The sequence below is a fragment of the Oncorhynchus mykiss genome, chromosome 31, assembly GCF_013265735.2.
Source record: "Oncorhynchus mykiss isolate Arlee chromosome 31, USDA_OmykA_1.1, whole genome shotgun sequence".
Lineage (NCBI taxonomy): Eukaryota > Metazoa > Chordata > Actinopteri > Salmoniformes > Salmonidae > Oncorhynchus > Oncorhynchus mykiss.
In genome coordinates this window covers 23,182,249-23,198,223 of record NC_050571.1, presented here as the reverse complement: position 1 = coordinate 23,198,223, position 15,975 = coordinate 23,182,249, and the positions used below count along the sequence as shown (strand labels likewise).

Genomic DNA, 15,975 nt, shown 5'->3' with positions numbered 1-15,975 from the left:
TAGAGTTACCAGCCTCAGAAATTGTAGCCCAAATAAATGCTTCACAGAGTTCAAGTAATTTCTGTACTTCTGTCCTTGAGCTGTTCTTGTCTATTGACGTTCTGTATTATCAAATCAAATTGTATTAGTCACATACACATGGTTAGCAGATGTTAATGTGAGTGTAGCGAAATGCTTGTGCTTCTTGTTCCGACAATGCAGTAATAACCAACGAGTAATCTAACCTAACAGTTCCACAACTACTACCTTATGCACACAAGTGTAAAGGGATAAAGAATATGTACATAAAGATATATGAATGAGTGATGGTACAGAATGGCACCGGCAATATGCAGTAGATGGTATAGAGTACAGTATATACATATGAGATGAGTAATGTAGGGTATGTAAACAAAGTGGCATAGTTTAAAGTGGCTAGTGATACATGTATTACATAAAGATGCAGTAGATGATATAGAGTACAGTATATGAATATACATATGAGATGAGTAATGTAGGGTATGTAAACATTATATTAAGTGGCATTGTTTAAAGTGGCTAGTGATGCATTTTTTCCATCAATTTCCATTATTAAAGTGGCTGGAGTTGAGTCAGTATGTTGGCAGCAGCCACTCAATGTTAGTGGTGGCTGTTTAACAGTCTAATGGCCTTGAGATAGAAGCTGTTTTTCAGTCTCTCGGTCCCAGCTTTGATGCACCTGTACTGACCTCGCCTTCTGGATGATAGCGGGGTGAACAGGCAGTGGCTCGGGTGGTTGTTGTCCTTGATGATCTTTATGGCCTTCCTGTGACATTGGGTGGTGTAGGTGTCCTGGAGGGTAGGTAGTTTCATGTTTTGTGTGAACCCCAGGAAGAGCAGCTGCTGCTTGCAACAGCTAATGGGGATGCTAATAAAATGCCAAATTTCAATTACCAAACAGACACATCTCAACATCCACTGTTCAGGGGATACTGTGTGAATCAGGCCTTCATGGTTGAATTGCTGCAAAGAAACGACTAGAAAAGGACCCCAATAAGAAGAAGAGACTTGCTTGGGCCAAGAAACATGAGCAATGGACATTAGACCGGTGGAAATTTGTCCATTGGTCTGGAGTCCAAATTGGAGTGTCTTTGGGAGATGCGGTATGGATGAACTGATGATCTCCGCTTGTGTATTTCCCACCGTAAAGCATGGAGGAGGAGGTGTTATGGTGTGGGGGTGCTTTGCTGGTGACACTGTCTGTGATTTTTTTTAAATTAAGGCACACTTAACCAGCATGGCCACAGTATTCTGCAGAGATACACAATCCCATCTGGTTTGGGCTTAGTGGGACTATCATTTGTTTTTCAATAGGACAATGACCCAAAACCACTCCAGGCTGTGTAAGGGCTATTCTACCAATAATTAGAGTGATGGAGTGCTGCATCAGATGATCTGGTCTCCACAATCCCCTGACCTCAACCAAATTGAGATGGTTTGGAATGAGTCAGACTGCAGAGTGAAGGAAAAGCAGGCAACAAGAGCTCAGCATTTGTGGGAACTCCTTGGTTGAGAGAATGCCAAGTGTGTTCAAAGCTGTCATCAAGGCTAAGGGTGGTTAATTGAAGAATCTCAAATATAAAATATATTTAGATTTGTTTAACACTTTTTGGGTTACTACATGATTCCATATGTGTTATTACGTAGTTTGATGTCTTCACTATTATTCTACAATGTAGAAAATAGTAAAAATAAAGAAAAGCCCTTGAATGAGTAAGTGTTCTAAAACTTTTGTCATAAAACGTTTGTTTTTATATTGGTTTCTAGGCCAAGATGATCGTTATTATCAATACTGACTCGGGAGCCTACCACTGAAAAGGAGGGACCAGATTCACATGATTAAATACATGGCTATGGGAGAGACCATCTATCCACCATAGGGGTGTTACGTCAGCAATACTATTGCAATGTGCAGTGCATCTTATTAGAAACATCTGTCTGTCATGCTGCACAAACTTGTTCTGTATGACTCAATCACATCCGATGTGACATTTCTTAAAGCAACAGCAACCCAGTAGTGAATAGCACAGGTGAAATCCACTTTTCTGAACACTTGAGTGCCTGACTGTTTCTGCGTGCAGCAACGTTATTTCGTTGCATTGGCACTAGAACGACAAGTTGCCTTGACTGGCATGTGCTCTACAAACTTCCCATTGGAGTCTTTGTGCTGCTGTCAGTGAGGCCTGTGTGTGGAGGGAGGGAATGAGGCAGTTTTGTCAGTGAGTCACTGAACATTGCATGATAAAAAGAAAGAATTCTTTCAAAAGAAGGAGAATACCACACCTCTCTAGAGTTCTCTGCTGTCTCTGGTCAGTTCTTCACCACCATGGCATTCTCTGGGACGTATGAGCTTGAAAGTCAAGAGAATTACGATGAGTTTCTGGAGGCAATTGGTAAGTCAAACTCTAAAAGATGTATTTATGTGTTGAATGTGTTTGAGTCAAACTAAAAGGTTTTAATTAGATGTGTATGTCATTAACCTCAATCTTTCCCCCATGAATCTTTCCCACCGTGCACTACCGTAGCTCTACCCCTAACCACAACCCTAATTCTAATCCTAACAATGACCCCAAATTTAATCCTAACACTAGCCGCAACTATCAGTCTAATTCTAACCATAACCAATATCTTACCCCTACCCTTACCCTAACCCCAACCTTAACATATAACCCTTACTGTACCCTCTGTGCTTTTCCTTCAGGGTTTGCCCATGCCAAGACTGACTTCAAAGTGATAACAGAAGTGCTTCAGGAGGGGGACGATTTTACCTGGTCACAGATTATTCCCAACTGGACCTTGACTAACAAGTTCACCATCGGACAGGAGTGTGAGCTAGAGAGCATGCTACGCTCCAAGTTCGTGGTGAGTGAATAAGTGAATGAATAAATGAATGAGTGTGCTCTTTAAACTCGTGGAATAGTATTCAAAGAGATACAGCGTATGTACTGTACTTTCCCTCTGAATGTAAGTCACGTGGTGAACTCTTTTTGTCCCTCTTAGACCACCGTCACCATGGAAGGAGGCAAGATAATTATTCCGTTCCCCCAGTATCATTTCACTGCTGAGATCGGTGGGGACAAGCTGATCATGGTAGGAGAAAGAGACTGAGGCAGAGAGAAAGAAAGAGTACAGTGATTGAGTTATTGAGTAATTAAAGTTAAGAGACTTGTTAGTGAGGGATTAAAGTAAGGAGACTTGTTAGTGAGGGATTAAAGTAAGGAGACTTGTTAGTGAGTGACTAAAGTAAGGAGACTTGTTAGTGAGTGATTAAAGTAAGGAGGCTTGTTAGTGAGGGATTAAAGTAAGGAGTCTTGTTAGTGAGGGATTAAAGTAAGGAGTCTTGTTAGTGAGGGATTAAAGTAAGGAGACTTGTTAGTGAGTGATTAAAGTAAGGAGACTTGTTAGTGAGGGATTAAAGTAAGGAGACTTGTTAGTGAGGGATTAAAGTAAGGAGACTTGTTAGTGAGGGATTAAAGTAAGGAGACTTGTTAGTGAGTGATTAAAGTAAGGAGTCTTGTTAACACTTTTATGTGACATACTGTACAACAGAATGGATATTTTAATTCCAATACTCTGATAAACCCTCTCTCCGTGTTCTTGTCTCCTTTCTCTGTTATACAGCTCTGTACAACCACCGGGGAGAAGGGTGTGACCATGAAGAGAATCAACAAGAGGATCTGATATCAAAAATGTAACGTGTTGAGGCAGAGCTCTTCTGTGTGTGCTGTTACTGGAAACCTTGTCCCCACTACCCCGTAAACTACCCGTATGTTACTGTTTCCCCTCCAGAAACATCTGGATGACTCATACCAGCTGAATCACCCTTCCAGTACATTTCCAGCAGCGGTCCCCTGTCCATATTTAATATAAAAAGAGATATACCAAACAATCTATGCATTTTCCTGATATTCAATGTTTGAAGTGTGTCAATGGAATCCATGAACTACCTTCATGTGAATAAAGTAAAGTCTTATTTCTTTGTACCAGCTGATCATGTAAAATAAAAGTAAAATGAACACACAAGAGAACACCAGACTCATTGCCAAGGCAGCTTTCTTTGTTCTAGAATCATCCTGAGCTTCGCTGTTGCAGTAGAGTAACAGTTGCAGTCTGCCTCCCCCTACTGCTTATTAGGAAACAGTGCAGATGTGTTTCTAGCTCAATAAGGCTTAGTGAAGAGACAGGCAGCTTTGGGCCCTCTTGGGGTTTCTCTTCAATGTATGTGGAGCTGTTCACTCCGCGGGCGCGGAGATCTGGGGGGCCAGACAGAAGGCCGATCTACGCCATCTCATTACATTTACTAACCTCACTGCCTTCCTCAACCATGTTCTTGGATAACCCGTGTAAACGATAGAGGTTATATCATCATACAGGTCTACTTTCTATATCTGGTTTAGATTTTGTTGAAGGATTTTTATCAATAATGACTAAATAATGTATACATTCAACTTGGAATTATAACTAACGTTAATTAACAGAACTCTATGCTGTCTGAAGAATAAAATATATAAAGTTTAAAATGTATACATAGACCAAGAGGAAGTGTTAACAGACAACTTGTGACCACAGTGAAACTAACAACAGGATAAATGTCTGGTCCCCATCAAGGGAGGGGAATAACTATTGGACTTGCAATAGATTGCGTAGCATGTGGTAACATAAGATAAACAATATGTGTGTGTTGGAATTGCATTGAAAAGTACCTAAGTCATTGTCCAAGAGGAAGAAAGACAATGTCCAAGAAGAGGAGGGACATATTAAAAGCTATGACACTGTATGTGATATATAAGCCAATGTACATGTGATTATGGCAGAGCTCTCGGAAATAAACACTACTGATTACTTTTAAGGCTGGTCTCTGTCCATTTTATGCAAATAAGGATTTACAAATTCTTAGAAACGGTGTGTTTTACTTGAATTGATTAATGAACATATAGGAATCAAAATTCCTCTAACAATCTGGTCCTTCGAGCCGGATCTAAATATCTGTTCCTGTCTGTCATGTTGTGTCTTGTCTCTGTCCTTTCCCTTCACCCTGTCTCCCTCTGCTGGTCGTTGTTATGTTACCTTTTCTCCCCCGCTTTCCCCCAGCTGTCCCTTGTCTCCTCTAACTACCCGTTCCCCACCTGTTCCCTGTTTCCCTCTGATTAGGTCCCTATATCTCTCTCTGTTTCTGCTCCTGTCCTTGTCGGATTCTTGTTTGTTTGTGTTTCATGCCTGAGCCAGACTATCGTCATGTTTGCTGTAACCTTGTCCTGTCCTGTCGGAATCTGCCGGTCTATCTGAGCCTACCTAAGTTTGGTTATTAAAGAAGCTCTGTTTAAGTTAGTTCGCTTTTGGGTCCTCATTCACTCACCATAACAGAAGAATCCGACCAAGAATGGACCCAGCGACTTCGGATCCTCTCCACTCAGCCGTCGGAATCCAGGGAGCGATGCTAGGCAGACACGAGCAGGAAGTGTCTGCTGCTCGACATGCCGTTGAGACCCTGGCCACCCAAGTCTCCAACCTCACAGAACAGGTTCACCATCTCCGCCTCGATCCACCGGCCACTTCCAGGGCTTTCGAATCTCCGGAGCCCAGAATCAATAACCCGCCGTGTTACTCTGGGGAGCCCACTGAATGCCGCTCGTTCCTCACCCAGTGTGATATTGTGTTTTCTCTCCAGCCCAACACTTACTCCAGGAGCACTGCTCGTGTCGCCTACGTCATATCTCTCCTTATTGGACGGGCTCGTGAGTGGGGCACGGCAATCTGGGAGGCAAGGGCTGAGTGTACTAACCAGTATCAGGACTTTAAGGAGGAGATGATACGGGTTTTTGATCGATCTGTTTTTGGGGAGGAGGCTTCCAGGGCCCTGTCTTCCCTATGTCAAGGTAATCGATCCATAACAGACTACTCTATTGAGTTTCGCACTCTTGCTGCCTCCAGTGGCTGGAACGAGCCGGCTTTGCTCGCTCGTTTTCTGGAGGGTCTCCGCGCAGAGGTAAAGGATGAGATTCTCTCCCGGGAGGTCCCTTCCAGCGTGGATTCCCTGATTGAACTCGCTATTCGCATTGAGCGACGGGTTGATCTGCGTCACCGAGCTCGTGGAAAGGAGCTCGCGTTCTCCGTTGCTCCCCTCTCCGCATCACTACCATCTTCCTCTGCCGGCTCGGGAGCTGAGCCTATGCAGCTGGGAGGTATCCGCATCTCGACTAAGGAGAGGGAACGGAGAATCACCAACCGCCTCTGTCTCTATTGCGGTTCTGCTGGTCATTTTGTCACTTCATGTCCAGTAAAAGCCAGAGCTCATCAGTAAGCGGAGGGCTACTGGTGAGCGCTACTACTCCTGTCTCTCCTTCAAGATCCTGCACTACCTTGTCGGTCCATCTACGCTGGACCGGTTCGTCAGCTTCCTGCAGTGCCTTAATAGACTCTGGGGCGGAGGGCTGTTTTATGGACGAGACCTGGGCTCGGGAACATGACATTCCTCTCAGACAGTTAAGGAAGTCCACGGCCTTGTTCGCCCTGGATGGTAGTCCTCTCCCCAGGATTCAGCGTGAGACGCTACCTTTAACCCTCACTGTTTCTGGTAATCATAGCGAAACCATTTCTTTTTTGATTTTTCGTTCACCTTTTACACCTGTTGTTTTGGGCCATCCCTGGCTAGTTTGTCATAATCCTTCCATTAATTGGTCTAGTAATTCTATCCTCTCCTGGAACGTCTCTTGTCATGTGAAATGTTTAATGTCTGCTATCCCTCCTGTTTCCTCTGTCTCTTCTTCACAGGAGGAGCCTGGTGATTTGACAGGGGTGCCGGAGGAATATCACGATCTGCGCACGGTGTTCAGTCGGTCCAGGGCCACCTCTCTTCCTCCACACCGGTCGTATGATTGTAGTATTGATCTCCTTCCGGGAACCACTCCCCCCCGGGGTAGACTATACTCTCTGTCGGCTCCCGAACGTAAGGCTCTCGAGGATTATTTGTCTGTAGCTCTTGACGCCGGTACCATAGTCCCCTCCTCCTCTCCCGCCGGAGCGGGGTTTTTTTTTGTCAAGAAGAAGGACGGGTCTCTGCGCCCCTGCATAGATTATCGAGGGCTGAATGACATAACAGTTAAGAATCGTTATCCGCTTCCTCTTATGTCTTCAGCCTTCGAGATCCTGCAGGGAGCCAGGTTTTTCACTAAGTTGGACCTTCGTAACGCTTACCATCTCGTGCGCATCAGGGAGGGGGACGAGTGGAAGACGGCGTTTAACACTCCGTTAGGGCACTTTGAATACCGGGTTCTTCCTTTCGGCCTCGCTAACGCTCCAGCTGTCTTTCAGGCATTAGTCAATGATGTCCTGAGAGACATGCTGAACATCTTTGTTTTCGTTTACCTTGACGATATCCTGATTTTTTCACCGTCACTCCAGATTCATGTTCAGCACGTTCGACGTGTCCTCCAGCGCCTTTTAGAGAATTGTCTTTTTGTGAAGGCTGAGAAGTGCACTTTTCATGCCTCCTCCGTCACATTTCTCGGTTCTGTTATTTCCGCTGAAGGCATTAAGATGGATCCCGCTAAGGTCCAAGCTGTCATTGATTGGCCCGTCCCTAAGTCACGCGTCGAGCTGCAGCGCTTTCTCGGCTTCGCGAACTTCTATCGTCGTTTCATCCGTAATTTCGGTCAGGTGGCCGCTCCTCTCACAGCCCTTACTTCTGTCAAGACGTGCTTTAAGTGGTCCGTTTCCGCCCAGGGAGCTTTTGATCTCCTCAAGAATCGTTTTACATCCGCTCCTATCCTTGTTACACCTGACGTCTCTAGACAGTTCGTTGTCGAGGTTGACGCGTCAGAGGTGGGCGTGGGAGCCATTCTTTCTCAGCGCTCCCTCTCTGACGACAAGGTCCACCCATGCGCGTATTTTTCTCATCGCCTGTCGCCGTCGGAACGTAACTATGATGTGGGTAACCGCGAACTGCTCGCCATCCGGTTAGCCCTAGGCGAATGGCGACAGTGGTTGGAGGGGGCGACCGTTCCTTTTGTCGTTTGGACTGACCATAGGAACCTTGAGTACATCCGTTCTGCCAAACGACTTAATGCGCGTCAGGCGCGTTGGGCGCTGTTTTTCGCTCGTTTCGAGTTCGTGATTTCTTATCGTCCGGGCTCTAAGAACACCAAGCCTGATGCTTTGTCTCGTCTCTTCAGTTCTTCAGTAGCCTCCACTGACCCCGAGGGGATTCTCCCTGAGGGGCGTGTTGTCGGGTTGACTGTCTGGGGAATTGAGAGGCAGGTAAAACAAGCGCTCACTCACACTCCGTCGCCGCGCGCTTGTCCTAGGAACCTTCTTTTCGTTCCCGTTCCTACTCGTCTGGCCGTTCTTCAGTGGGCTCACTCTGCCAAGTTAGCCGGCCACCCTGGCGTTCGGGGTACGCTTGCTTCCATTCGCCAGCGTTTTTGGTGGCCCACCCGGGAGCATGACACGCGTCGTTTCGTGGCTGCTTGTTCGGTCTGCGCGCAGACTAAGTCCGGTAACTCTCCTCCTGCCGGCCGTCTCAGGCCGCTTCCTATTCCCTCTCGACCGTGGTCTCACATCGCCTTAGATTTTGTCACCGGACTGCCTTCGTCAGCGGGGAAGACTGTTATTCTTACGGTTGTCGATAGGTTCTCTAAGGCGGCCCATTTCATTCCCCTTGCTAAGCTTCCTTCTGCTAAAGAGACGGCACAAATCATCATCGAGAATGTTTTCAGAATTCATGGCCTTCCGTCAGACGTCGTTTCGGACAGAGGTCCGCAATTCACGTCTCAATTTTGGAGGGAGTTTTGCCGTTTGATTGGGGCTTCCGTCAGTCTCTCTTCCGGCTTTCACCCCCAGTCTAACGGTCAAGCAGAACGGGCCAATCAGACTATTGGTCGCATCTTACGCAGTCTTTCTTTTCGCAACCCTGCGTCTTGGTCAGAACAGCTCCCCTGGGCAGAATACGCCCACAACTCGCTTCCTTCGTCTGCGACCGGGCTATCTCCTTTTCAGAGTAGCCTCGGGTACCAGCCTCCGCTGTTCTCATCTCAGTTCGCCGAGTCCAGCGTCCCCTCCGCTCAGGCTTTTGTCCAACGTTGCGAGCGCACCTGGAAGAGGGTCAGGTCTGCACTTTGCCGTTATAGGACGCAGACTGTGAGGGCTGCTAATAAGCATAGAACTAAGAGTCCTAGATATTGTCGCGGTCAGAGAGTTTGGCTCTCCACTCAGAACCTTCCCCTTAAGACGGCTTCTCGCAAGTTGACCCCGCGGTTCATTGGTCCGTTCCGTATTTCTCGGGTCATTAATCCTGTCGCAGTTCGACTTCTTCTTCCGCGATACCTTCGTCGCGTCCACCCGGTCTTCCATGTCTCCTGTATTAAGCCCGTTCTTCGCGCCCCCGCTCGTCTTCCCCCCCCCCCCCCCCCATCCTTGTCGAGGGCGCACCCATCTACAGGGTCCGCAGGATTTTGGACATGCGTCCACGGGGCCGTGGTCACCAGTACCTTGTCGATTGGGAGGGGTACGGTCCTGAGGAGAGGAGTTGGGTTCCCTCTCGGGACGTGCTGGACCGTGCGCTGATCGAGGATTTCCTCCGTTGCCGCCAGGTTTCCTCCTCGAGTGCGCCAGGAGGCGCTCGGTGAGTGGGGGGGTACTGTCATGTTGTGTCTTGTCTCTGTCCTTTCCCTTCACCCTGTCTCCCTCTGCTGGTCGTTGTTATGTTACCTTTTCTCCCCCGCTTTCCCCCAGCTGTCCCTTGTCTCCTCTAACTACCCGTTCCCCACCTGTTCCCTGTTTCCCTCTGATTAGGTCCCTATATCTCTCTCTGTTTCTGCTCCTGTCCTTGTCGGATTCTTGTTTGTTTGTGTTTCATGCCTGAGCCAGACTATCGTCATGTTTGCTGTAACCTTGTCCTGTCCTGTCGGAATCTGCCGGTCTATCTGAGCCTACCTAAGTTTGGTTATTAAAGAAGCTCTGTTTAAGTTAGTTCGCTTTTGGGTCCTCATTCACTCACCATAACACTGTCATCTGAAGGTAACAAGCCGAGAACCGTGCACGGGCGGGACGTGGTCCCGTAAAACAAAGTCCTGTCCCCTGACATTGGGGCTCTATAACAGGCCGGTATACACCCCAGGTGAGCAGGAACGGTGACTAGATCCAAAACCAACATTCCTTTCCCCAGTCGGCGACAAGGTCAGTAGCCTCAATTTTCAATTTTTGGGGGGAATGATTTAAGTTATCTTTGGTTGATGTTCTAAAAGGTTTAGAATTTATCAACAATAGGAGCGTTACTATTCCAAACAGATTCTATGGGTTTTGTACGACCAATATACATGGATGTATCGATAAATGGATGTTAGGTCCGAAATGACCTGAGGTAAGGCGCTTTCACAAATAAAATAGAGCTTAATAGACTTAATAGATATTGGCGCCTTGAAGGCCAATGGGGTTATTATGTGGGGATATTAAATAGGTGCTGTGAGGAGTAGGCGGAGTAATTGACCGTCTATGTTAATTCAATAGTCAGGACTGAAGTAATATCGAAACGGTGGAGAGGGAAAACTAATATAGAGGAGTGAGATGCGAGATATTGGTGTACTTTAAAAGTCCTATGACACAACATGAAATAGGAGGTTAACTAGGGATTTACGACCCCTAGGTGATAGCTTATAGTTATACGTGTTAGACCTAATGTCCGATCGATAGTCATCTCTATAGACAAAGTTTCCGGTACCTAATCTAGAGGATTGGGATAAAAGCCAAATCTATAGACATAAGGTTACCAAAAGGAGAAACACATATATAAATCCATACACATAGAAGTAGTGGAGTTTTCCCCAAATATACACATAGATGGTAAACATTAAAGAGACACAAACACATGGTCAGACAGAAAAGCACACACATAGGTCGTGATAAATACCATAGCTACTAGGAACGGCAAGAATTTATCAAACATGGGTAGTAAATCCTCAAAGGAGGTCCCGGAATTAATGGGAGACGAGCGATATTTGGAGCAGAGAGATAAACGGAACATTGATTTCGGTCCAAAATGGAGAAAGAAGTATGAATTTGATGGGCGTTTGGATGTTGAAAAGCTGGAATTGCTAATAAAACAGATACATAAGGAATGTGGTAAGGATGTTAGGAAGCAGAATAAACAGGGGTTGAACACAGCCAGAGTATGGCTTTCGGAAGCCAGGAAAAGAGCAGAGGGAGAAAAGAAGAAGCAAGATGTAAGTAGCAAGCAGGAGAAGGAAAGGATAGGGCTAGCTGCCCTAGGGAAAGTCAGGAAAGATTTAACTAAACTAAGACGCTGAGCAAACAAGCGACAGAAAGAAAGGAGAAGAGGTCAGTGAATATCCCCTAATTGCCTTACAGAACCCACGGGCTGGGGAAGGAGGACAGGATTTAGAAACCTTCTTGAGAAAGTGGATAGAGGTAGAGAAAGGGGAAAAGTGGAGAAAAGTGGATAGAGACCGTCAAAAGAAAGGTGAACATACATGCTTCAACTGGAACAAACCGGGTCATTTTGCCAGAGATTGTGAGGCACCGTGTAAACACTGCACTAAAGTAGGCCATTACCACCGAGACTGTAAAAAGAGTGAACAGGTCGAGTCGTAGCATTTGACAGTAACTATCAGGGTAATTGTAAACGAACGTAAAGGAGGCCTTAAGGGGAAGGGACCCAAGAGAGAAGGGAGAAAATGGACAGGATCAGACGATAGAAAATGTTTCAATTGCAATGAGACAGGACATTTTGCCCGGGAGTGTATTGGTCCCTGTAAACATTGCAATAGGAAGGGACATAATCACAGAGATTGCAAACAGGATAGAACCCGAGGGCAGAAAGTGCTACAACGGCGATAAAACAGGTCACATGGCAGAGGATCGTAAGGTCCCACCAAGGAACAGTAGACAGAGACAGAAAAGGGAACGTAGGCGAAAGAAAAAGAGAGAGATATAGTAGCAGCAGGAAGGCAAGTGTAAAGAGAGAGACAGAGACAATGAGAGCGAGAGCAGAGAGTGAGTTACATGGCATTACATGGCAAGTTTTATTTTCTGAAGTTTTAATTCAATACGTGAATTCTTTTGATAAAGGAATGTTGTTTAATGCAGTAAGAAACACTTATTTGAAGCCTTATGACTTCGATCATAACTTTCCTTTGGGGTCTGGTCAGCCTCATTGGAAAGCCATTTGGATGGAGAATCTAAGGTCATTTGTATTACTGATATTGAGGTAATTTAATACAACAAGCTGTGAAATTGATACTATAGTGTCATTATATTTTATTTGATGAATGTGGTGAGAAAATTAGATAGGATAAGTTTTAATTATGGTAGACTCATGTTAAGTATTCAGGGCATATTTTAAGCCAACAGGGCAAGAACAACAAAATTGTGATTTTATAAGCGTTACAATTAATTATGTAAAGAAAATGTTGCAGTTCTTAGGGATGGTAAATGACTGTAGATAATGGATCCCACACTACGCTACATATATTCAATTATTGATGAGACTGATTTAAGATTAACCCATATTATTGTTAGATTCAAATACAGTAGACTCCCGAAGGAGAGATTTCATTGGTACAGAAAACATATGCTATGTTTAGCAGTCGTTTTGGCTTTGTTTAATTATTAGAAGATGTTTTATTTAAATAGTAGAAAGTTGACAGGGATATATGGCATCTGGGGTGATCCAGGATCTTTGAGAGTATCGAAATAATTAAGTTTAACTATGTAATAATCCTAGAGATTACTACTATAGACATGTTGATTTTTCCAAGGTCCACGAACTGAAACAGGGAGACAGTAAGTAAACATTTGGAAACAGAAACCCTATCTGCTATTGACAGTAATGGGAAAGAAAATTAAATTTGATCTTCTATGTGTAAGCTAAATGTTTTATATATGTAATAATATTTTGTTGTCAAATCCCTCACAGGAGGGCTTTAGAGCAAATATTCTTGCTCTGTTCCTCTTCTTAGCAGACCAAGGTCACAAGGTTAATAAGAGGAAGTTACAGCTCTGGCAAGAACAAGTTATCTATTCAGGACACACTATAACTAAGGAAGGGAGAACACTTAATGTAACCAGAAAGACAGCTATCTTAGAAGCACCCAAAACATTTAACAAAAAAACAGATGATGAGTTTCTAGGGAATGATTAATTATTGTAGGGCATGGGTCCCACACATTGCATTGCATATAGGGTTACTTAGTGGTTTGATTTATGGTAAGGCTATGACAGCTAAAGAAAATATTGTATGGACAAGAGAGGCAGAGAAACCGTTTGTGGCTATTAAACAGCTATTGATATCTGACACTGTTCTTGCATTCCCTAGGTATGACCGTGAATTCACACAGACTGTGGACTGCAGGGAGGGGTTCATGACATCAGGGTTGACTCAGAGACACGGAGGGAAGAATAAGCCGGTGGCCTATTATTCCTCCCGTCTCGATGAGGTGGCACAAGCAATGCCCCTGTGTTTGCAGTCAGTGGTGGCTGCAGCACGGGCTGTGGAGGACTCAGCCTCTGTAGTACTGTACCATGATTTGACTTCTCAATCTTGTTATTGGAACATAAAATGGCATACATGTCGCCAGCTAGACACTTGTCTTGTAAGATTATTCTGTTAACTATGCCAAATCTAACAATAGAGCGATGTTCTACCTTGAACCCCTCCACTCTAGTTTCTCATGGCTGCCCACATTGGGATTGTGTAACAGAAACCAAGAACGTTGTCTTACTACGACCCGATTTGACTGATCTAGCTTTATTGGATGGGGAACTGACTATGTTTGTAGATGGGTCGTATAGAAAGAACCCAGATGGCTCAAATGCAAATGGTTATGCATTAGTGACTCTTACTGAGGTGTTGGAAGATGGAGCATTAAGATGGAGCCCTTACCAGAGCTTGGGATTTGAGGAAGGGTAAATGCATTACGATATATATTGACAGTGCTTATGCTTTTAACACCATCCATGTATTTGCAACTCAGTGGAGAAGGCGAATATTGAATTTACTAAAGTTTTATGACCAAAGACAGTAGCAATTTGTAAATGTGAAAGGGCAGATGAGGAAGCTAAGAGAGCGGCCAGAAAACAACACCCACACACAGTATCTCACTTGAAAGAGGAAGTTAGTATTGACACAGAATTACTGAAGGAAAGTCAGCTTAGAGCTCCGATTAAAGAAGTTAATAGATGGGTTAAGATGGGAGCCACTGATAAAGGAGGAATTTGGCACAAAGGGTACCTATCTATTTTACCTAAGTTACAGTTTAAATAGGCTGTTGTAATGTTACCTGGGCAGAGCCAGGTATCAAAGGGGGGATGGGTAAATTGTGGTCTAGGATAGGACGGGGATAGGACACTTTGTGGCCTATTGGATAATAAACAAATAAAAAATAAAAAAACCTAGTTAACAAAGTAGACATAGAAGTTGAAGATATAATCAGATATAACAAATGAGAAACTGTTTGTTAACCAAACCTGTATGTCCAAGATTTTATGCACTACTGGTGAATTACAGGAGAAGGTGATTCACTCAATCCAGTCCCTGATGAGAATAGACAGGAAGCAGCCTGTTGGGAGGGGCCATACCAAGGACTCCTGGTGACTGCCTACGTGGTGAGGATAGACGGGAAGCAGCCCGTTGGGAGGGGCCATACCAAGGACTCCTGGTGACTGCCTACGCGGTGAGGATAGACGGGAAGCAGCCCGTTGGGAGGGGCCATACCAAGGACTCCTGGTGACTGCCTACGCGGTGAGGATAGACGGGAAGCAGCCCGTTGGGAGGGGCCATACCAAGGACTCCTGGTGACTGCCTACGCGGTGAGGATAGACGGGAAGCAGCCCGTTGGGAGGGGCCATACCAAGTACTCCTGGTGACAGCCTTCGCTGGGAGGATAGATGGGAAGCAGCCACGTTGGGAGGGGCCATACCAAGTACTCCTGGTGACAGCCTTCGCTGTGAGGATAGATGGGAAGCAGCCCCGTTGGGAGGGGCCATACCAAGTACTCCTGGTGACTGCCTACGCGGTGAGGATAGACGGGAAGCAGCCCCGTTGGGAGGGGCCATACCAAGTACTCCTAGTGACTGCCTACGCGGTGAGGATAGACGGGAAGCAGCCCGTTGGGAGGGGCCATACCAAGGACTCCTGGTGACTGCCTATGCGGTGAGGATAGACGGGAAGCAGCCGCGTTGGGAGGGGCCATACCAAGTACTCCTGGTGACAGCCTTCGCTGTGAGGATAGATGGGAAGCAGCCCCGTTGGGAGGGGCCATACCAAGTACTCCTGGTGACAGCCATCGCTGTGAGGATAGATGGGAAGCAGCCCCGTTGGGAGGGGCCATACCAAGTACTCCTGGTGACAGCCTTTGCGGTGAGGATAGACGGGAAGCTGCCCCGTTGGGAGGGGCCATGCCAAGTACTCCTGGTGACTGCCTTCGCAGTGAGGATAGATGGGAAGCAGCCCCGTTGGGAGGGGCCATACCAAGTACTCCTGGTGACAGCCTTCGCAGTGAGGATAGATGGGAAGCAGCCCGTTGGGAGGGGCCATACCAAGTACTCCTGGTGACAGCCTTCGCAGTGAGGATAGCTGAAAGAGCTACCTGGGTGCATATCACACATTGTAAGAGGGTAAGACACACTGATACTGTCAAACAATCACAGAGGTAGGAGCAGAACCGTAACCAATAAGGTTCGGGGGTTAAACTCTTTACTGAAGATTCCCTTGTCCCCGACCTATCCCCACTGTGAACGTTCATAGAAGTGAAGGTGAGTTGGCCTCTGACTGGTGATATGTTCTCTGGGAGAGGGTGGTGCTTCACAGGTGTGCTGACCGTCCTGAGCTGTCTGATTGTGGGACCATATTCCTGATACACCATGAACCCCCGAGAATGCCAAAGAACTTGACTCGTGATAGAAGAGGGGAATTTGATATTACCAAAGCATCTCAAAAGGTCACTG

The 15,975-nt window shown here is 45.8% G+C and overlaps 1 protein-coding gene across 2 annotated transcripts; it reads left to right on the top strand.

Annotated features, from left to right (window-relative positions):
* Window positions 1–1,965: 1,965 nt before the first annotated feature.
* LOC110504792 (gastrotropin) lies at window positions 1,966–4,046 on the top strand. 2 transcript variants are annotated; one of them, XM_021583607.2, is made up of 5 exons: window positions 1,966–2,411; window positions 2,720–2,880; window positions 3,019–3,108; window positions 3,640–3,709; window positions 3,808–4,038. In XM_021583607.2, the coding sequence occupies exons 1-4, from the start codon at window positions 2,345–2,347 to the stop codon at window positions 3,697–3,699; spliced, it is 378 nt and encodes a 125-aa protein (XP_021439282.2). In that variant the 5' UTR covers window positions 1,966–2,344; the 3' UTR covers window positions 3,700–3,709; window positions 3,808–4,038. The 2 variants fall into 2 exon arrangements, with proteins under 2 accessions (XP_021439282.2, XP_021439280.2); XM_021583605.2 differs by having other exon boundaries at window positions 3,640–4,046.
* The last annotated feature ends 11,929 nt before the right edge of the window (window positions 4,047–15,975 follow it).